At 39.0% G+C, this 15,562-nt stretch overlaps 1 protein-coding gene across 21 annotated transcripts in view; it reads right to left on the bottom strand.

Annotated features, from left to right (window-relative positions):
• LOC139751952 (uncharacterized) overlaps positions 1-15,562 on the bottom strand; it is a 331,514-nt gene that overhangs the window by 114,513 nt on the left and 201,439 nt on the right. Inside the window, exon 5 of one of the 21 annotated variants that reach the window (XM_071667683.1) lies at positions 5,947-7,761. The exons of 15 other annotated variants lie outside the window; for them this stretch is intronic. In XM_071667683.1, the coding sequence (XP_071523784.1) occupies positions 7,366-7,761 (396 nt within the window). In that variant the 3' untranslated portion in view covers positions 5,947-7,365. Of the gene's footprint in view, positions 1-5,946; positions 7,762-8,773; positions 14,305-14,347; positions 15,446-15,562 lie in introns of those variants that run through there. 5 more of the 21 variants (XM_071667675.1, XM_071667676.1, XM_071667677.1 and 2 more) reach the window with 5 other exon arrangements.

The raw sequence follows: 15,562 nt of genomic DNA, 5'->3' as shown, positions 1-15,562 counted from the left end.
ATGGTCCATACATACATTGAATATCCTTATCAACCAATCAACAAAAATGTCAACCCATTTTTAATAAATTCCACTGCAATACCATCCAAACCCGCTGCCTTACTGGATTTCATCTTCCGCAAAGCTTTCACCACCTCTCCTCTCTTAACCTAACCATTCTTCCTGACCCATCTCACTTTGCATCACCCCGACCAAAACACCCGATATCAGTCACTCTATCATTAAACACATTCCACAAACCTTCAAAATACTCACTCCATCTCCTTCTCACTTTATCACTGCCTGTTCTTACTTCTCCATTTACCGCCTTCACCAACATTCCCATTTGTTCTCTTGTCTTACGCACAATATTTACCTGCTTCCAAAACATCTTTTTGAAAAACTCTACAAATCTTCACCTTTGCGTCCACAAGATAGTGATGAAATATCCCTCCAGCTGCCCTTTTCCACACATTATCATACCAAAATCTCTTTTACTTGCCTATCAATTAACACAATGAAATAATGCCATTTGACCACTTCTTGTACTCATATCCGTATACTTATGTATATCTCTCTCTTAACCAACTCTTTTTTCAGCACACAAATCCACAAGCTCTTCACCATTGACATCTACAATACTGAACACCCCATGTACACTAATAATACCCTCAACTGCCACATTACTCACCCTCACATTTAGATCACCCATCACTAAAACCTGATCTCCTGCATCAAAGCTGCTGACACAATCACTCAGCTGCTCCCAAATCACTTGCCTCTCATGATCTTTCTTCTCATGACCAGGTGCAAAGGCACCAATAATCACCCATCCCTCTCCATCCACTTTCAGTTTTACCCACATCAACCTAGAATTTATTTTCCTAAACTCAATCACATACTCCCACAACTCCTGCCTCAGGAGCAATGCTATTACTTCCTTAGCTCTTGTCCTCTCTCCAACTCCTAAGACTTTCCCAAAAAACTTTCCCACTTTACCCTTGAGCTTCATTTCACTCAAAGCAAGAACATCCAGGTTTTTTCCTCAAACATACTACCTATCTCTCCTTTCTTGTCATCTTGGCAAATAGAAGGGGAGGGAGTGGGGGACTGGAAATCCTCCCTTCCCATTTTTTAATTTTCCAAAAGAAGGAACAAAGAAGGGGGCCAAGAAAGGATACTCCATCTAAGGCTCAATCCTCTGTTCTTGGCACAACCTTGCTAATGCAGGAAATGGTGAATATATATGGGGAAGAGCAGTGTGGTTTCAGAAGTGGTAGAGGATGTGTGGATCAGGTGTTTGCTTTGAAGAATGTATGTGAGAAATACTTAGAAAAGCAAATGGATTTGTATATAGCATTTATGGATCTGGAGAAGGCATATGATAGAGTTGATAGAGATGCTCTGTGGACGGTACTAAAAATATATGGTGTGGGAGGCAAGTTGTTAGAAGCAGTGAAAAGTTTTTATCGAGGATGTAAGGCATGTGTATGTGTAGGAAGAGAGGAAAGTGATTGGTTCTCAGTGAATGTAGGCTTGCGGCAGGGGTGTGTGATGTCTCCATGGTTGTTTAATTTGTTTATGGATGGGGTTGTTAGGGAGGTGAATGCAAGAGTTGTGGAAAGAGGGGCAAGTATGAAGTCTGTTGGGGATGAGAGAGCTTGGGAAGTGAGTCAGTTGTTGTTCGCTGATGATACAGCGCTGGTGGCTGATTCATGTGAGAAACTGCAGAAGCTGGTGACTGAGTTTGGTAAAGTGTGTGAAAGAAGAAAGTTAAGAGTAAATGTGAATAAGAGCAAGGTTATTAGGTACAGTAGGGTTGAGGGTCAAGTCAATTGGGGGGTAAGTTTGAATGGAGAAAAACTGGAGGAAGTAAAGTGTTTTAGATATCTGGGAGTGGATCTGGCAGTGGATGGAACCATGGAAGCGGAAGTGGATCATAGGGTGGGGGAGGGGGCGAATCCTGGGAGCCTTGAAGAATGTGTGGAAGTCGAGAACATTATCTCCGAAAGCAAAAATGGGTATGTTTGAAGGAATAGTGGTTCCAACAATGTTGTATGGTTGCGAGGCGTGGGCTATGGATAGAGTTGTGCGCAGGAGGATGGATGTGCTGGAAATGAGATGTTTAAGGACAATTTGTGGTGTGAGGTGGTTTGATCGAGTAAGTAACGTAAGGGTAAGAGAGATGTGTGGAAATAAAAAGAGCGTGGTTGTGAGAGCAGAAGAGGGTGTTTTGAAATGGTTTGGGCACATGGAGAGAATGAGTGAGGAAAGATTGACCAAGAGGATATATGTGTCGGAGGTGGAGGGAACGAGGAGAAGTGGGAGACCAAATTGGAGGTGGAAAGATGGAGTGAAAAAGATTTTGTGTGATCGGGGCCTGAACATGCAGGAGGGTGGAAGGAGGGCAAGGAATAGAGTGAATTGGATCGATGTGGTATACCGGGGTTGATGTGCTGTCAGTGGATTGAATCAGGGCATGTGAAGCGTTTGGGGTAAACCATGGAAAGCTGTGTAGGTATGTATATTTGTGTGTGTGGACGTATGTATATACATGCGTATGGGGGTGGGTTGGGCCATTTCTTTCGTCTGTTTCCTTGCGCTACCTCGCAAACGCGGGAGACAACGACAATAAAAAAAATTATATATATATATATATATATATATATATATATATATATATATATATATATATATATATATCTTTCTTTTTTTCTTTCATACTATTTGCCATATATATATATATATATATATATATATATATATATATATATATATATATATTATAATATATATATATATTATACTTTGTTGCTGTCTTCAGCGTTAGTGAGGTAGCACAAGGAAACAGACAAAAGAATGGCCCAACCCGCCCACATACACATGTATATACATAAACACCCACACACGCACACATACATACTTATACATTTCAATGTATACATACATATACATACACAGATATATACATATAAACATATGTACATATACATGCTGCCTTCATCCACTCCCGCCGCCACCCTGCCACACTTGAAATGGTATCCCCCTCCCCCCCCCTACATGCGTGCAAGGTAGTGCTAGGAAAAGACAACAAAGGCCACATTCGTTCACACTCACCTCCCCCTGCGTGCGCATGAGGTAGTGCTAGGAAAAGACTACCAAGGCCACATTCGTTTACACTCAGTCTCCATCTTTCATGTTCTGACAACCATGAGGAAAATGAAACATTGTAACATTAATATCAGTTAAGGTCTATACAAACTGTATATCTTTGTCATAGGCAAAAATTCGTCAACAGTTCCCTTTCTGTCAAAAAGATAAAATTTTATGACAGGCATGATGAAAGACTAGAGCACCATCATCCAGTAATGCTTGTTTACCAATGGTGTTTTAGCTAAGTCTCTTCCTTGTACATCCCCTGATGATGTGATCATTACACAAAAATGCACCTGCAAACTTATGAAGTTTCATTTTCCTTGTGGTTTATCAGTAAATACTAGATCATGCACACCACTGTGACTTATTGCAATATATATCCTGAGTACTAAGGAGTCTCATAAGGTGAGATGGGACTCTTAGGGCAGGAAGTTAGTATTTGCCTTTTATCTACACATTTGGCATATCCTGCATTTGCGCCTGGAAAAGATGAAGAAGTAGTCTCATTCACTTACATCCGTTCTCTAGCTTTTATGTTTAATGCACTGAGACCAGAGCTCCCTATCTACAACCAGGACCCACAGACCTTTCCGTGATTTTCCCCAACCACTTCATATGCCCTGATTCAGCCCATCAACAGCACACTGTCCCATGCATACCCATCACTCCAACTTACTCTATGCTCTGCATGCCTCACTCTCTTCCATGTTCAGGCCCTGAACCTTCAAAGCATCTTTCACTGCAATCATCGATCCCTCATTGGTTTCCACCTTTTATTTGATCCCTTCACTCCTGACATGTCATCCTCTACAAATGTTCAAACCAATTTAGCACATTATCTTAACCCCTCTCATACATATTCTACATCTCAGTTGATTGTTCATTTCTTTCCCTAGTCTCCTTCCACTGGATCTGGTGACAACTAAGCATTATGGTAATTTCCCCTTTGTGAATCCATTTCTGATACATAATCAAATTCAAGGAAAACAAACAAAATATATGCTTAGCTTGGCTGCCTGTGTTTAATAACTGGTTTAGGTCTAAGACTCACTCATCAGTCAAAATTTCTTTGCCTTATCTATGATCCCTATTTGCTGAGTTCATTCACTGGTAAGGATACTTAAGCTGTTCCCTCAGCAAGTGTAAATATTTATCTGTGCTGTACAGGGAAGGAGTTTTACACCCATGGAGTTCCACTTCTTTAGAGTCTCTAATATACAACCTTCAACTTTCTGTATGCTATCTGTATTGATCAAATTCTCTTTGTTTATTCAATTTGTTCACCTCTTTTATACTACAAAAGTACTTCTCTACACCTTTTGAAGAAATGTTCATTGCGTACATCATCAATCTGGTTTAAATACTTTAAGGTTGTTATTAGGTCACCCCCTCTCTCATGCTTCTCTCTTCCATGGAAGGTAAACTTAAGGTTTCTACTCTTTCTCTGTAACTTACCTCTCTAAATTCTGATGCCATCTTTGCTGTCTTCCTCTAGACATTCTTTACTAGCTTCTTGTACTCTTTTTGAGTGTGCATGTAAATACCTATCTGTACTGAATAGGGAGGGAGTTTAACACTCATAAGAGTCCCATCTCTTGAAAATTCACTTGTATCATAATCTTTTTTTTTTCTATCTATGTATGCTGTCTAAATGTGTGTGTGTGTGTGTGTGTGTGTGTGTGTGTGTGTGTGTGTGCATGTTGTGTGAGTGATCTCTTTCATATTTCATGTGTTTATCCACTTACTTAAGTCTGACAATATTGATTACAAAAATAAAGAAAAATACCAGAATGAAAGGGTGAAAGTGTATATCGCACATCCTGTAATTCACACTCTTTTGGAAGCTGTCCTACTTGTACATGAAAAAAAACTATGACATGTCAATATCATCTGTTTGTGATTAGACATCCTTATACCAGTTTGTTGAAGAATTAATATTTTCAGCTTGGTACAGAGAAAGCATTAAAAACATCTTGTTTCCTCACTAAAACTTTAAACCCTGAAGTTTTTCAGAATGAAACAAGTCATGTAATGCTACTGCAATTGGGAAATTTGAACACAATATAATGTCTTTTTCAATATATTAAATACTAACTGTTTAACATACATGATAGACACAGGCTATAAATATTCTTGATAATGCTACTCACCCAATTGGGGTTAGACTGACATATAATGGCCAGCATGTGTAAATAAACTGTTATTCCAGGATGTACTAATAACTACAGTATTGGCCTAAGTCCACATGTCTGAAGTTCAGGCAAACAAAACGGAAAATAAGAATCATACAAACCAACAATACAATGATTACCAAGGTACTTGTCGAGAGAAACAAGGCCAATGAGTCTTGGTAACTAAGACACTAAATGACTAAGAATTACTACTGTAGTGGCTAAAAGAAGGGGAGCTAATTATCACATTGGCTAACAACTTTAAAACCCATGGAAATTAGCAATAAAAAGTAAAGGTAACTATAATACTGGCCATGCCTGGATAACCTAACTTCTGGCCAATCAAGCCAAGAAAAATAAGGCTATCATGGGAAATATGTACTTGTGTGTATGAGTATGAAACCATGTACAAATAAGAATAACAGTAGTAGTACCTATACAATCATAAAATTCAGAGACTAGCCAGTAAGTGTGAATAACAATGGTAAAACCAGGTTTTGTACAAATCATGAGTATATGATGCTTCAGCTAGTCATGGTCATGTCATACATACAGTATAATACCGATGCATCCTTATGAATATCATCTACTGAAACAACTACAGAACTCAAGGAATCATTAGAAAAATAATATGATATGAAAACTTTTTATTTACAACTGTACAATACTATAAACTTTAAAGTGGAACTTCTTTTATAATAATGGTATATATCACTAAAATGTCTGAAACATTCCTTCTCATACAAAATAATAATTTCCTAGTGTACAGTGAAAATGCTTCCAGTTAAGTTTATCATAAGTCTACAGATAATCTGAACTATGGAGAAAGGGACCAACAATTCACAAAATAGGGATTTGCCTGAAAAATGTCAAAATACAATGACAAAAGAGCTTAGTGTCATGACCAGTTTCTGTAAATCCAATCTCATTTTCTGCATTAAAAGTACCAAGCCAATTGTTTGTAGCAATAGCATGTTATATGCAATGGTACAACAATTGCTGTTATCAATACTCTATGATCCTTTAAAAACTCTACGAATCTTTTTGCATCAAACCTTAAGCAACTGAAAAAATATAATGTTATTCACCACACTTAAATATCAAAAAGTCTCATTAGAGATATGCAGGACGGTGTTGTATGAGAAAGTAATTCCTATTTCACTGAAATCTTTAATTCATTAAATTTGATCACGGTGTCTATTTCTTGTGTGGCGGTCAAGATCTGACTTTTGAAGTGCCGCGTAAATACAATAACTACATTTGTATGGTCTCTCTCCAGTATGACTTCGTATATGTCGGACTAGACTTCCTTTTGAGGTCATCTTTTGCTCACAATAAGGGCATTGGAACAGTCTTTTAAACTGTTCAACAATGGATATCTCCTGGCCTCTTGAGTACCCTTGGAGTCTTGTAGAGTCTACCACTCTTGAATATGAAGGTGGTAGCATTTGTGAATCTGAGGATCGAGAAAACGTCTGCTGTGATTGACCCGATCTTGGAAGGGACTCCGGAGAATGCAAGTTCTGCCATGCTTGCTGTTGGGTAGAGCAGGCCAGTCGACTCTCAGGCATGTCACGGAGCTGCAAGGGAAAGCAAAGAGGGGTCATAGGGTATCTATTTATTACCCCAAGTGAGAGGGCCTGACTGAGTGCATTTCAATTTGAATTACTGCCCATCTTAGCTGTGATGTTCTATTATCTTTTCCATACCGCTTCTTATTTCAAACACTGAACACTCACTGTCATGTACTGTACCTGGTTCATGCTCTTCCACTCACAACACACAACAATTTTTTTCTAATTCATAATATAAATTACCTTTCTATTGATTCAATTTAACAGTTTCTCTTGATTTTTCTTGTATCTCTTACTCTTAAATAAAATCAAGTATCTAAATTCACATATGATTTCACATATTTTGAAATGCACAATTCCATGTACATAATTATTCACTTTAATTTATTAACTTTGCAAACAAATTCACTGATTCTATGTCACACGTTTACAATTTGTGCAACTTGGATTGGTCATTAGTCCAGTCTGACTCAAGCCATCACTACCTAACGATGTGGTGCCTGAGGTAGTGTAGGAGAGCGGCTGGTTAAATAAGCTTGTGGTGGAAAACTCAAAGAAGCAGCAGTGAGGTGTTGGGTTACAATCAACTGGTGTGTGTGCCGTGATCTGAGATGCCTATCCAGATCAGATTTCTGGATAGCAGCATATGGGCACGTGGGACAACGGTACGGTCTTTCCCCGGTATGCATCCTTAAGTGACGGATTAGACTGTCCTTCCTTCGGGCACGATGGGGACAGAGTGGACAGCGGTATGGCTTCTCTGAAGTTGCTAAGTCATTCTGAGCTGCCTCTTCTTGAAGTACCATACCCCAACGAACCCCTGTAGTTTGCCTGGCAACATCACCTAGGGTACCACCACCGCAGCCAACACCACCACCCTGCTGTGGACAAGAGCACACTGTCAGACTCCCTCACTGCTTCTTAGGTACCACCGTCTGATCTCTACATTATTCTTGGAATTCTTTGATGACTTAGTACTGACTCTATCTTAAGGCTACAATTATGAAGTAGTCTTGCCTTCTTCCTGCCAGTGTAACCAAGACTATGCAACCCCAAAGACTTTTCCAAGACAAAATATTTAGCCTTATCCCATGCATTACATGTGAATTTGAAGTAAATGACAATATGTTCAAACACTAAACATGAATATCAAATGCTTTCTATTATTGCTGTAAGTTCTCAGGGTGCACATTTGTGTTATACAAAGATAATTAAGTACACTTGTGCACTGTATATAAAGTGATTATTCAAATCTCAATTAAAATATGGGCTACATGCAATAGTTTAATTTAAATGGAAATACAAAACTTTCATTAGACTTCACCAAAATCTTTTGAGTAGTTACACATTCAATCTAAGGCATATATATTATTTTAAAATAAATTTGGTCATGGAGGCATTAAGGTGTCTGATATATGTATATATGTATATATATATATATATATATATATATATATATATATATATATATATATATATATATATATGAAAGGATCATAATTGAGCGCGTGATCAAGTATATTCCTATGAGTTCACGGGGAAATGAAACGCTATAAGTTCCCAAGTGCACTTTTATGTAATAATCACATCATCTGGGGGACATACAAGAAAGAAATGTCAGTTGATATACAACAAACAGACGTAGCTAGGATGCCACTTGTTTACTAAATGGTGTCCTAGCTACATCTCTTCGTTGTATATTAACTGACTATTATCTCATTCTTGTATCTCCCCTGATGATGTGATTATTGGACAAAAGTGCACTTAGGAACTTATCATGTTTCATTTCCCAGTGGACTCATAGGAATATACATATATTGGGACATGATTTTCATATCAGTATGATTGGGAATGATTAAAGTTCATGAAAGCGTTTTCTAGGCAAACCAGACAGACATGTAAAACTTTTTATTATAAATCACACAACTTTGAACTGCCGTTTTATTACAAATTTCTGGTAAGTACAAAGTTCCAAAAATATAATCAAAATTCACACCCTTAACATAACAAAACAATTCAAATGCTATAAACAGAATGCCCCACTGAGTACTTTTAAAAAACTAAGTAAAGTATATTCACAACTTTTAAATGTGAAAACTTAATGTACGAAAATCATTCTTGCCAAGAGAAAACTTCCAGCATTAAATTCATACAAATATGTGGCATCACTCCTGGTGTATTAACTTCAAACTATCATCTTTAGCCTTATTTATTATAAAATTCAACCTATGAAATTTTCCTACAATTTGTCGGTACTCAGACATTATCAAAAACATGAATGATTAGGAGTTTATTTCCGTTTATTCACCTATCCTCTTATGGGTCAAGTTAATTATTTTGTTTCCCATGCTTAAAAATAGATAGATAGATAGATAGATAGATAGATAGATAGATAGATAGAGAGAGAGAGAGAGAGAGAGAGAGAGAGAGAGAGAGAGAGAGAGAGAGAGAGAGAGAGAGAGAGAGAGAAGCAAATTAGCATGTCAGTAATATACTGTGCTTTCACTCTGTATGCCTTCCCCATCTTGACCCTTCAATTCTTTCTACCATCTATACGAGATTTACATCTAATATTTCCACATATGTTCTCTTACTCTCAAAACTCTTGCCTTCTGCATCAACTGCCAAAAAAATGTCTAATATAATAATGCAACAATTCCTTTATCATATCAATACCAATTCCACAAAACCAAAATAATGAAAAGTAGATAGTCTCTGATGTTAATGTCAATTGCTTCCAAGAGTAAAAGTATTTAAGATTTCACTGAAAGCAACTAACACATTTGTATATACTGCACCGCATCATCATCAAGAGCCCCTTTAAAAAAATATCATAATTTCCTATGAACTCAGCTAGCTGTAATTGATAAATCCCATTTTTCTACACTGTAAGCAACTGTTGTACTAAAAACATATTATTTCATATGGCACTTGTTTACTGAACCTCCTTGCACTGACAAATGTTTTTGTTCAATAGTGATGAATAAACTTGATGCCATGAAGCCATAAAAAATTCCAATGATATTAAAGCCATCCCAGGGCCCAACCAATATGGCTTTATATTGATAATTCCTCCATGTTATGTTTGATACTATTAACCTAGCCCTCTAAGATGACAAACTCAGCCACAGACTAAAACGCAATCAATACAAAACTGAATAACTTGATATGTAGTCTATAAAAATATTTTTGCTTTAATGTGAATATTCAATAAATTTAGAAAAGAAACTGTCATATGTATTGCAGAGAATACTGATCACTCTCATGCTATTAAGACTGAAGTATTAAGCAATAGATATTAAACATAAAATGCTATCCACAAAGATGTGACTTTCTTTGTATTCTTGAAATGCAATTCAAATTTCATGCAAGTACACATCACAATTTACCTCGTGTATATTCGATTATATTCATTTATTCATAATTACCCCAGGACCCCTTTCCTGAAAGGGTCCTTGTGCTACTCCAAGACCTCTTTTCTATGAGCTCCTGCAGCTCCAAGGCTGCACTACTTAAGTAGTAGGGAAATGACAGCCTCCTCAGGAGCGAGTAAATCTTCAACAACTGTACTTCTTTCATCAATCATCAAAAAACAGTGATATATCCTCACCAAAGATGACTTTTTACCAAAGGCAAGTGGAGTCTGGTAACATCTACACTTAGTAGCAAATGAAATCAAGAAAACTGCAGAAGCTGAATTTTGAGTTTGGGAGGGTGTGTGAAAGGAGAAAGCTAAGTGAATATGAATACAAGAAAGGTTATTTCATATAACAGTAAAGAGAAATTATTTGGTGTGAGTCTGAATGAAGAAAACTTGAAGGAAGCAGAGCATTTTATGTAGGATGCAGAGCATTTTTGATACCTTGGAGTGGATAGGGTAATAAAAGGAACTATGAGAACTGATGTGAGCCACAAGACAAGTGTGTGTGTGTGTGTGTGTGTGTGTGTGTGTGTGTGTGTGTGTGTGTGTGTGTGTGTGTGTCCAAGTCCCAAGGACAATGAGGAATGTGTGGAAAAAGAGGTCTTTTGGGGGCAAAGATGGATATATTTGATGGTGCACTGATCCTGTCAGTGTTGTATGGAGGCAAGGAGCATTCCTCAGGTAAAAATTTGCAGAAGAGGTTGGATGTGTTGGAAATCAAATGTTTGACAACATGTGATGCAAAGTGAGTAGGTCAAATAACAGATAACTAGGTAAGAATGTGTGGTACTATGAGGATTATATATGAGAGGTGAAGAGGGAGTGTCAGAAGTGGAGAGAATAAAGAATAGAGTAACACTAAGAGGGACGTGGAAGGATGGCGTGAAAGAATCAAGTATCTGGAACCTGAATATGCAGGAAGGTGTGAAGTGTGAGAGGGATATGCTATTAATGGACTGAAACTGGGCATGTGAAGCAGTCGGCGCAAATAACAGAAGTGCCTGTGGGGCCTGGTTGTGATTAGAGGGCTCTGGTTTCAGTGCATCATAATGACATCAAGAGTGGATGTGAGCAAATGAGGACATTCTACATCTAACACTAAAGATGGGAAATAAGTATGAAAAAAAAAATTGTGTGTTTAAAAATTCGGCAGGATTAAGCCAGGTATGGGCTCTGTCACTGAAAGCTCATTCACATGAATCCCTTACTGGTACAGGTTGTGTGTGTGTTCTCAGGGTGCCACGACTGGCATATATTAGGCCCATGCATGAGTTCTTTTAGGTGGATGTGTGTTTTGTATATGTATCATCATTATCCTGTTCCTATGTGGATGGTGCCTTTGAAGATGTAGGAGCCCAATAAAAGGGATTCTTGTGTTGTACAATAATAATACAGTTTGTCCATACAAGTTATCTATTTTTTTTTTTTTTTTTTTTTTTTTTTGCTTTGTCTCCCACGTTTGCGAGGTAGCACAAGGAAGCAGACGAAAGAAATGGCCCAACCCAACCCCATACAAATGTATATACATACGTCCACACACGCAAATATACATACCTACACAGCTTTCCATGGTTTACCCCAGACACTTCACATGCACTGATTCAATCCACCGACAGCACGTCAACCCCGGTATACCACATCGATCCAATTCACTCTATTCCTTGCCCTCCTTTCACCCTCCTGCATGTTCAGGCCCCGATCACACAAAATCTTTTTCACTCCATCTTTCCACCTTCAATTTGGTCTCCCACTTCTCGTTCCCTCCACCTCCGACACATATATCCTCTTGGTCAATCTTTCCTCGCTCATTCTCTCCATGTGCCCAAACCATTTCAAAACACCCTCTTCTGCTCTCTCAACCACGCTCTTTTTATTTCCACACATCTCTCTTACCCTCACGTTACTTACTCGATCAAACCACCTCACACCACACATTGTCCTCAAACATCTCATTTCCAGCACATCCATCCTCCTGCGCACAACTCTATCCATAGCCCACGCCTCGCAACCATACAACATTGTTGGAACCACTATTCCTTCAAACATACCCATTTTTGCTTTCCAAGATAATGTTCTGGACTTCCACACATTCTTCAAGGCTCCCAGGATTTTCGCCCCCTCCCCCACCCTATGATCCACTTCCGCTTCCATGGTTCCATCCACTGCCAGATCCACTCCCAGATATCTAAAACACTTTACTTCCTCCAGTTTTGCTCCATTCAAACTTACCTCCCAATTGACTTGACCCTCAACCCTACTGTACCTAATAACCTTGCTCTTATTCACATTTACTCTTAACTTTCTTCTTTCACACACTTTACCAAACTCAGTCACCAGCTTCTGCAGTTTCTCACATGAATCAGTCACCAGCGCTGTATCATCAGCGAACAACAACTGACTCACTTCTCAAGCTCTCTCATCCCCAACAGACTTCATACTTGCCCCTCTTTCCAAAACTCTTGCATTCACCTCCCTAACAACCCCATCCATAAACAAATTAAACAACCATGGAGACATCACACACCCCTGCCGCAAACCTACATTCACTGAGAACCAATCACTTTCCTCTCTTCCTACACGTACATATGCCTTACATCCTCGATAAAAACTTTTCACTGCTTCTAACAACTTGCCTCCCACCCCATATATTCTTAATACCTTCCACAGAACATCTCTATCAACTCTATCATATCTATACAAATCAAAATTCTATAAGAAAATCAATGAGGTCATGTAAATTGACACAGTTTGCTGTGTTAAAGAACATTTCAAAATTTGTTATAATTTTTCCTTGTCAGGTATTGCTTGTAACTTATAACATTACACTTAGAGCAAATGGCTTCTCCACATGAAAAAGCAGTATGCTGGTTTATACAGACCGTGGTAGACACACAAGTTAAACAATCTTCAGAACTACCTAAGACAGACAACATTGTCATTATCAGACTCTAACTGCTTGTGGTTACACTGTCAGTAAAACGTTGCCTTTTGCAAGGAAGGACCATTGACGAAATGCAGTACAGTCTCGTCAAGGAACTTTTCATTCCAAAGGAGTCCATCATTTCCCAGCTCCTGGAAGCAGCTTAGCTTTAAAGCTGCATGAGCCCTTTCAAAGAAAGGGATCCTGAGCTTATATCATAATAACAATACTAATAATGATAACAACAACAGAAAATCCTTTATCCAGACACATGCTTATGCATGGCAAAAAAGTTTTACAAAAACTGGTAATATTCCTGAAGAGAATAGGGGCAAGCTGGCTTGGCATGACTTCAGGTTGGTGAACACTTTCGAGATTCATATGTTACAAGGGTGCTCATAAAATGGTATACTACCTTACCAAAATAATTCCAAAAGATGTTCTTTCACATGCAGCAAATCACATCACTCATATTTCATTCCTGCTTTATGAGAGAGAGAGAGAGAGAGAGAGAGAGAGAGAGAGAGAGAGAGAGAGAGAGAGAGAGAGAGAGAGAGAGAGAGAGAGAGAGGAAATTTATGTGTCATTATTTGGTGGACTGGTATATGGAGGTGAGGAATCTGTCAGAACAGTGGAACCTCCACTCTGGCAAGTATGTGTCCCTTGCCAAGCAGTGGTGGTTGGTTGTGTGTATGTGAGATTTGAGACATTAGAGAGAATATTTGTAATACAGGCTGGGGTAACTCCAAGCCAATTTGATACTGCATCTTTGTGTCGACGTCGAATGTGTTTATCTACATCAGATTTTTGTATTGCCCTGTACGGACAATATGAGCACTTGAAAGGTCTTTCACCAGTATGAGTACGAATATGTCTTGCAAGGCTATCACGTGTGGTAGCACGGTATGGACAAAGAGGGCACATGTGGGGACGATCAGAAGTGACAGTGGACCCTCCACTATGGAGTTGGGACCCCCCCAGTCGATGGGGTGGTCTTGATGGAGGTGCAGAGCTGGCCAAACGAGCGGCAAGGCTTTCCGAGAGACTTTCCCACGCCCGCCGCGCCAGGTCTGGGCCTTGCAACTGCAAAGGAAACAAAAAACGCTTCATAAGTTGCAGTGCTAATGGCCCTGGCCGGCGGGAATCGGGCTTAGTGGGGAAAGGAAATTTTTGAGGTAAGCCAGGAGGAAATACGTAGAAGAGACATTTATTTGGAAAGAGAATAAAACAATACTGAAGGTAAGTAGTATGTATATGGTTAACACAAACTGCTGTGATATTAGTGCTTCTGAAAGGACAGGAAAAATTTTGAGAAGTACCAAACGATCAAGGAAGATCAGGGTCAATGTGTGTCTGGGATGGAAGTGACAGGATATGAGCAAAGATAAAGAGACATGGGCATAAGGAGGACAGGATGTACGACTGAGGAAGGTAGACCGAGGATGGGAGTTTGATGAAAAGTCTAAGCAAGACAAAAGAAGCTGCAAAGTAAGAATAAAGGACTGAACCTCTACATAAACCATCTCCAAATATTCCCTTAAGGAAGTACGTACGATGCAACATCATTTATATTGCATGACAAAACCTCTGTCTTAAAATTCATTATTCTATGTCAGCTGGTCTAAATTCAGCAGTTTTTCTATATATCATCCGAGTAAAATCTGCATATAGCTGGACAATGTCCATTGCAGTACACTTTGCAAATGCTTGTCAATAATCAGTACCAACTGAAACAACTGATAGGATCAGATGAGGCAACAGCCTTCTTTCCTTCATAAGGTAACTATTAATGTACATCTTGGGGTAAATTAGACTAAACTGATTTACCCATGAACAACATCATCAGCATACCTTTTGATGAGTTTTTATCGACTAGTTTTACTCAAGGAATCTGAAAGGTTTCCAAAGGACAAATCAAATATCTTGATTATTTTTAGGGCATAGGCATTATATCAGTAGCGTGCTTGCTGCGGACATGTTTGCGCAGATCTGTGGCCTGTATAGCAGCAAACGGACAAAGATGGCACCGGTGTGGTCTGTGTCCTGTGTGAGTGTGAAGATGGCGGACGAGCTTATCTCTAGCCACAGCACGATAAGGACAGTGTGGGCAGGCATGACGTCGTTCTCCACGGTGATAGAGTAGGTGTCGCTCCAGACTCGATGTCGAGCTGAGTGTCCGGCCGCAGAGCCAACATATCGTCCCCAGTATCCTCCCCAGGCCCTGCTGCAATGGAAAGAGCCACATCAGGTCACCTCTCCCTACTCTGAACGTCACTCTTGCCCACGATGAGCCAAAATTTAGCTAATGAGATGAAAAAAGCAACCCCATTATTTCACAGGA

This window comes from Panulirus ornatus, chromosome 12 (assembly GCF_036320965.1).
Source record: "Panulirus ornatus isolate Po-2019 chromosome 12, ASM3632096v1, whole genome shotgun sequence".
Taxonomy (NCBI): domain Eukaryota; kingdom Metazoa; phylum Arthropoda; class Malacostraca; order Decapoda; family Palinuridae; genus Panulirus; species Panulirus ornatus.
The sequence above is the reverse complement of the archived record's forward strand: the minus strand, read 5'-3'. Positions and strand labels throughout refer to the sequence as shown.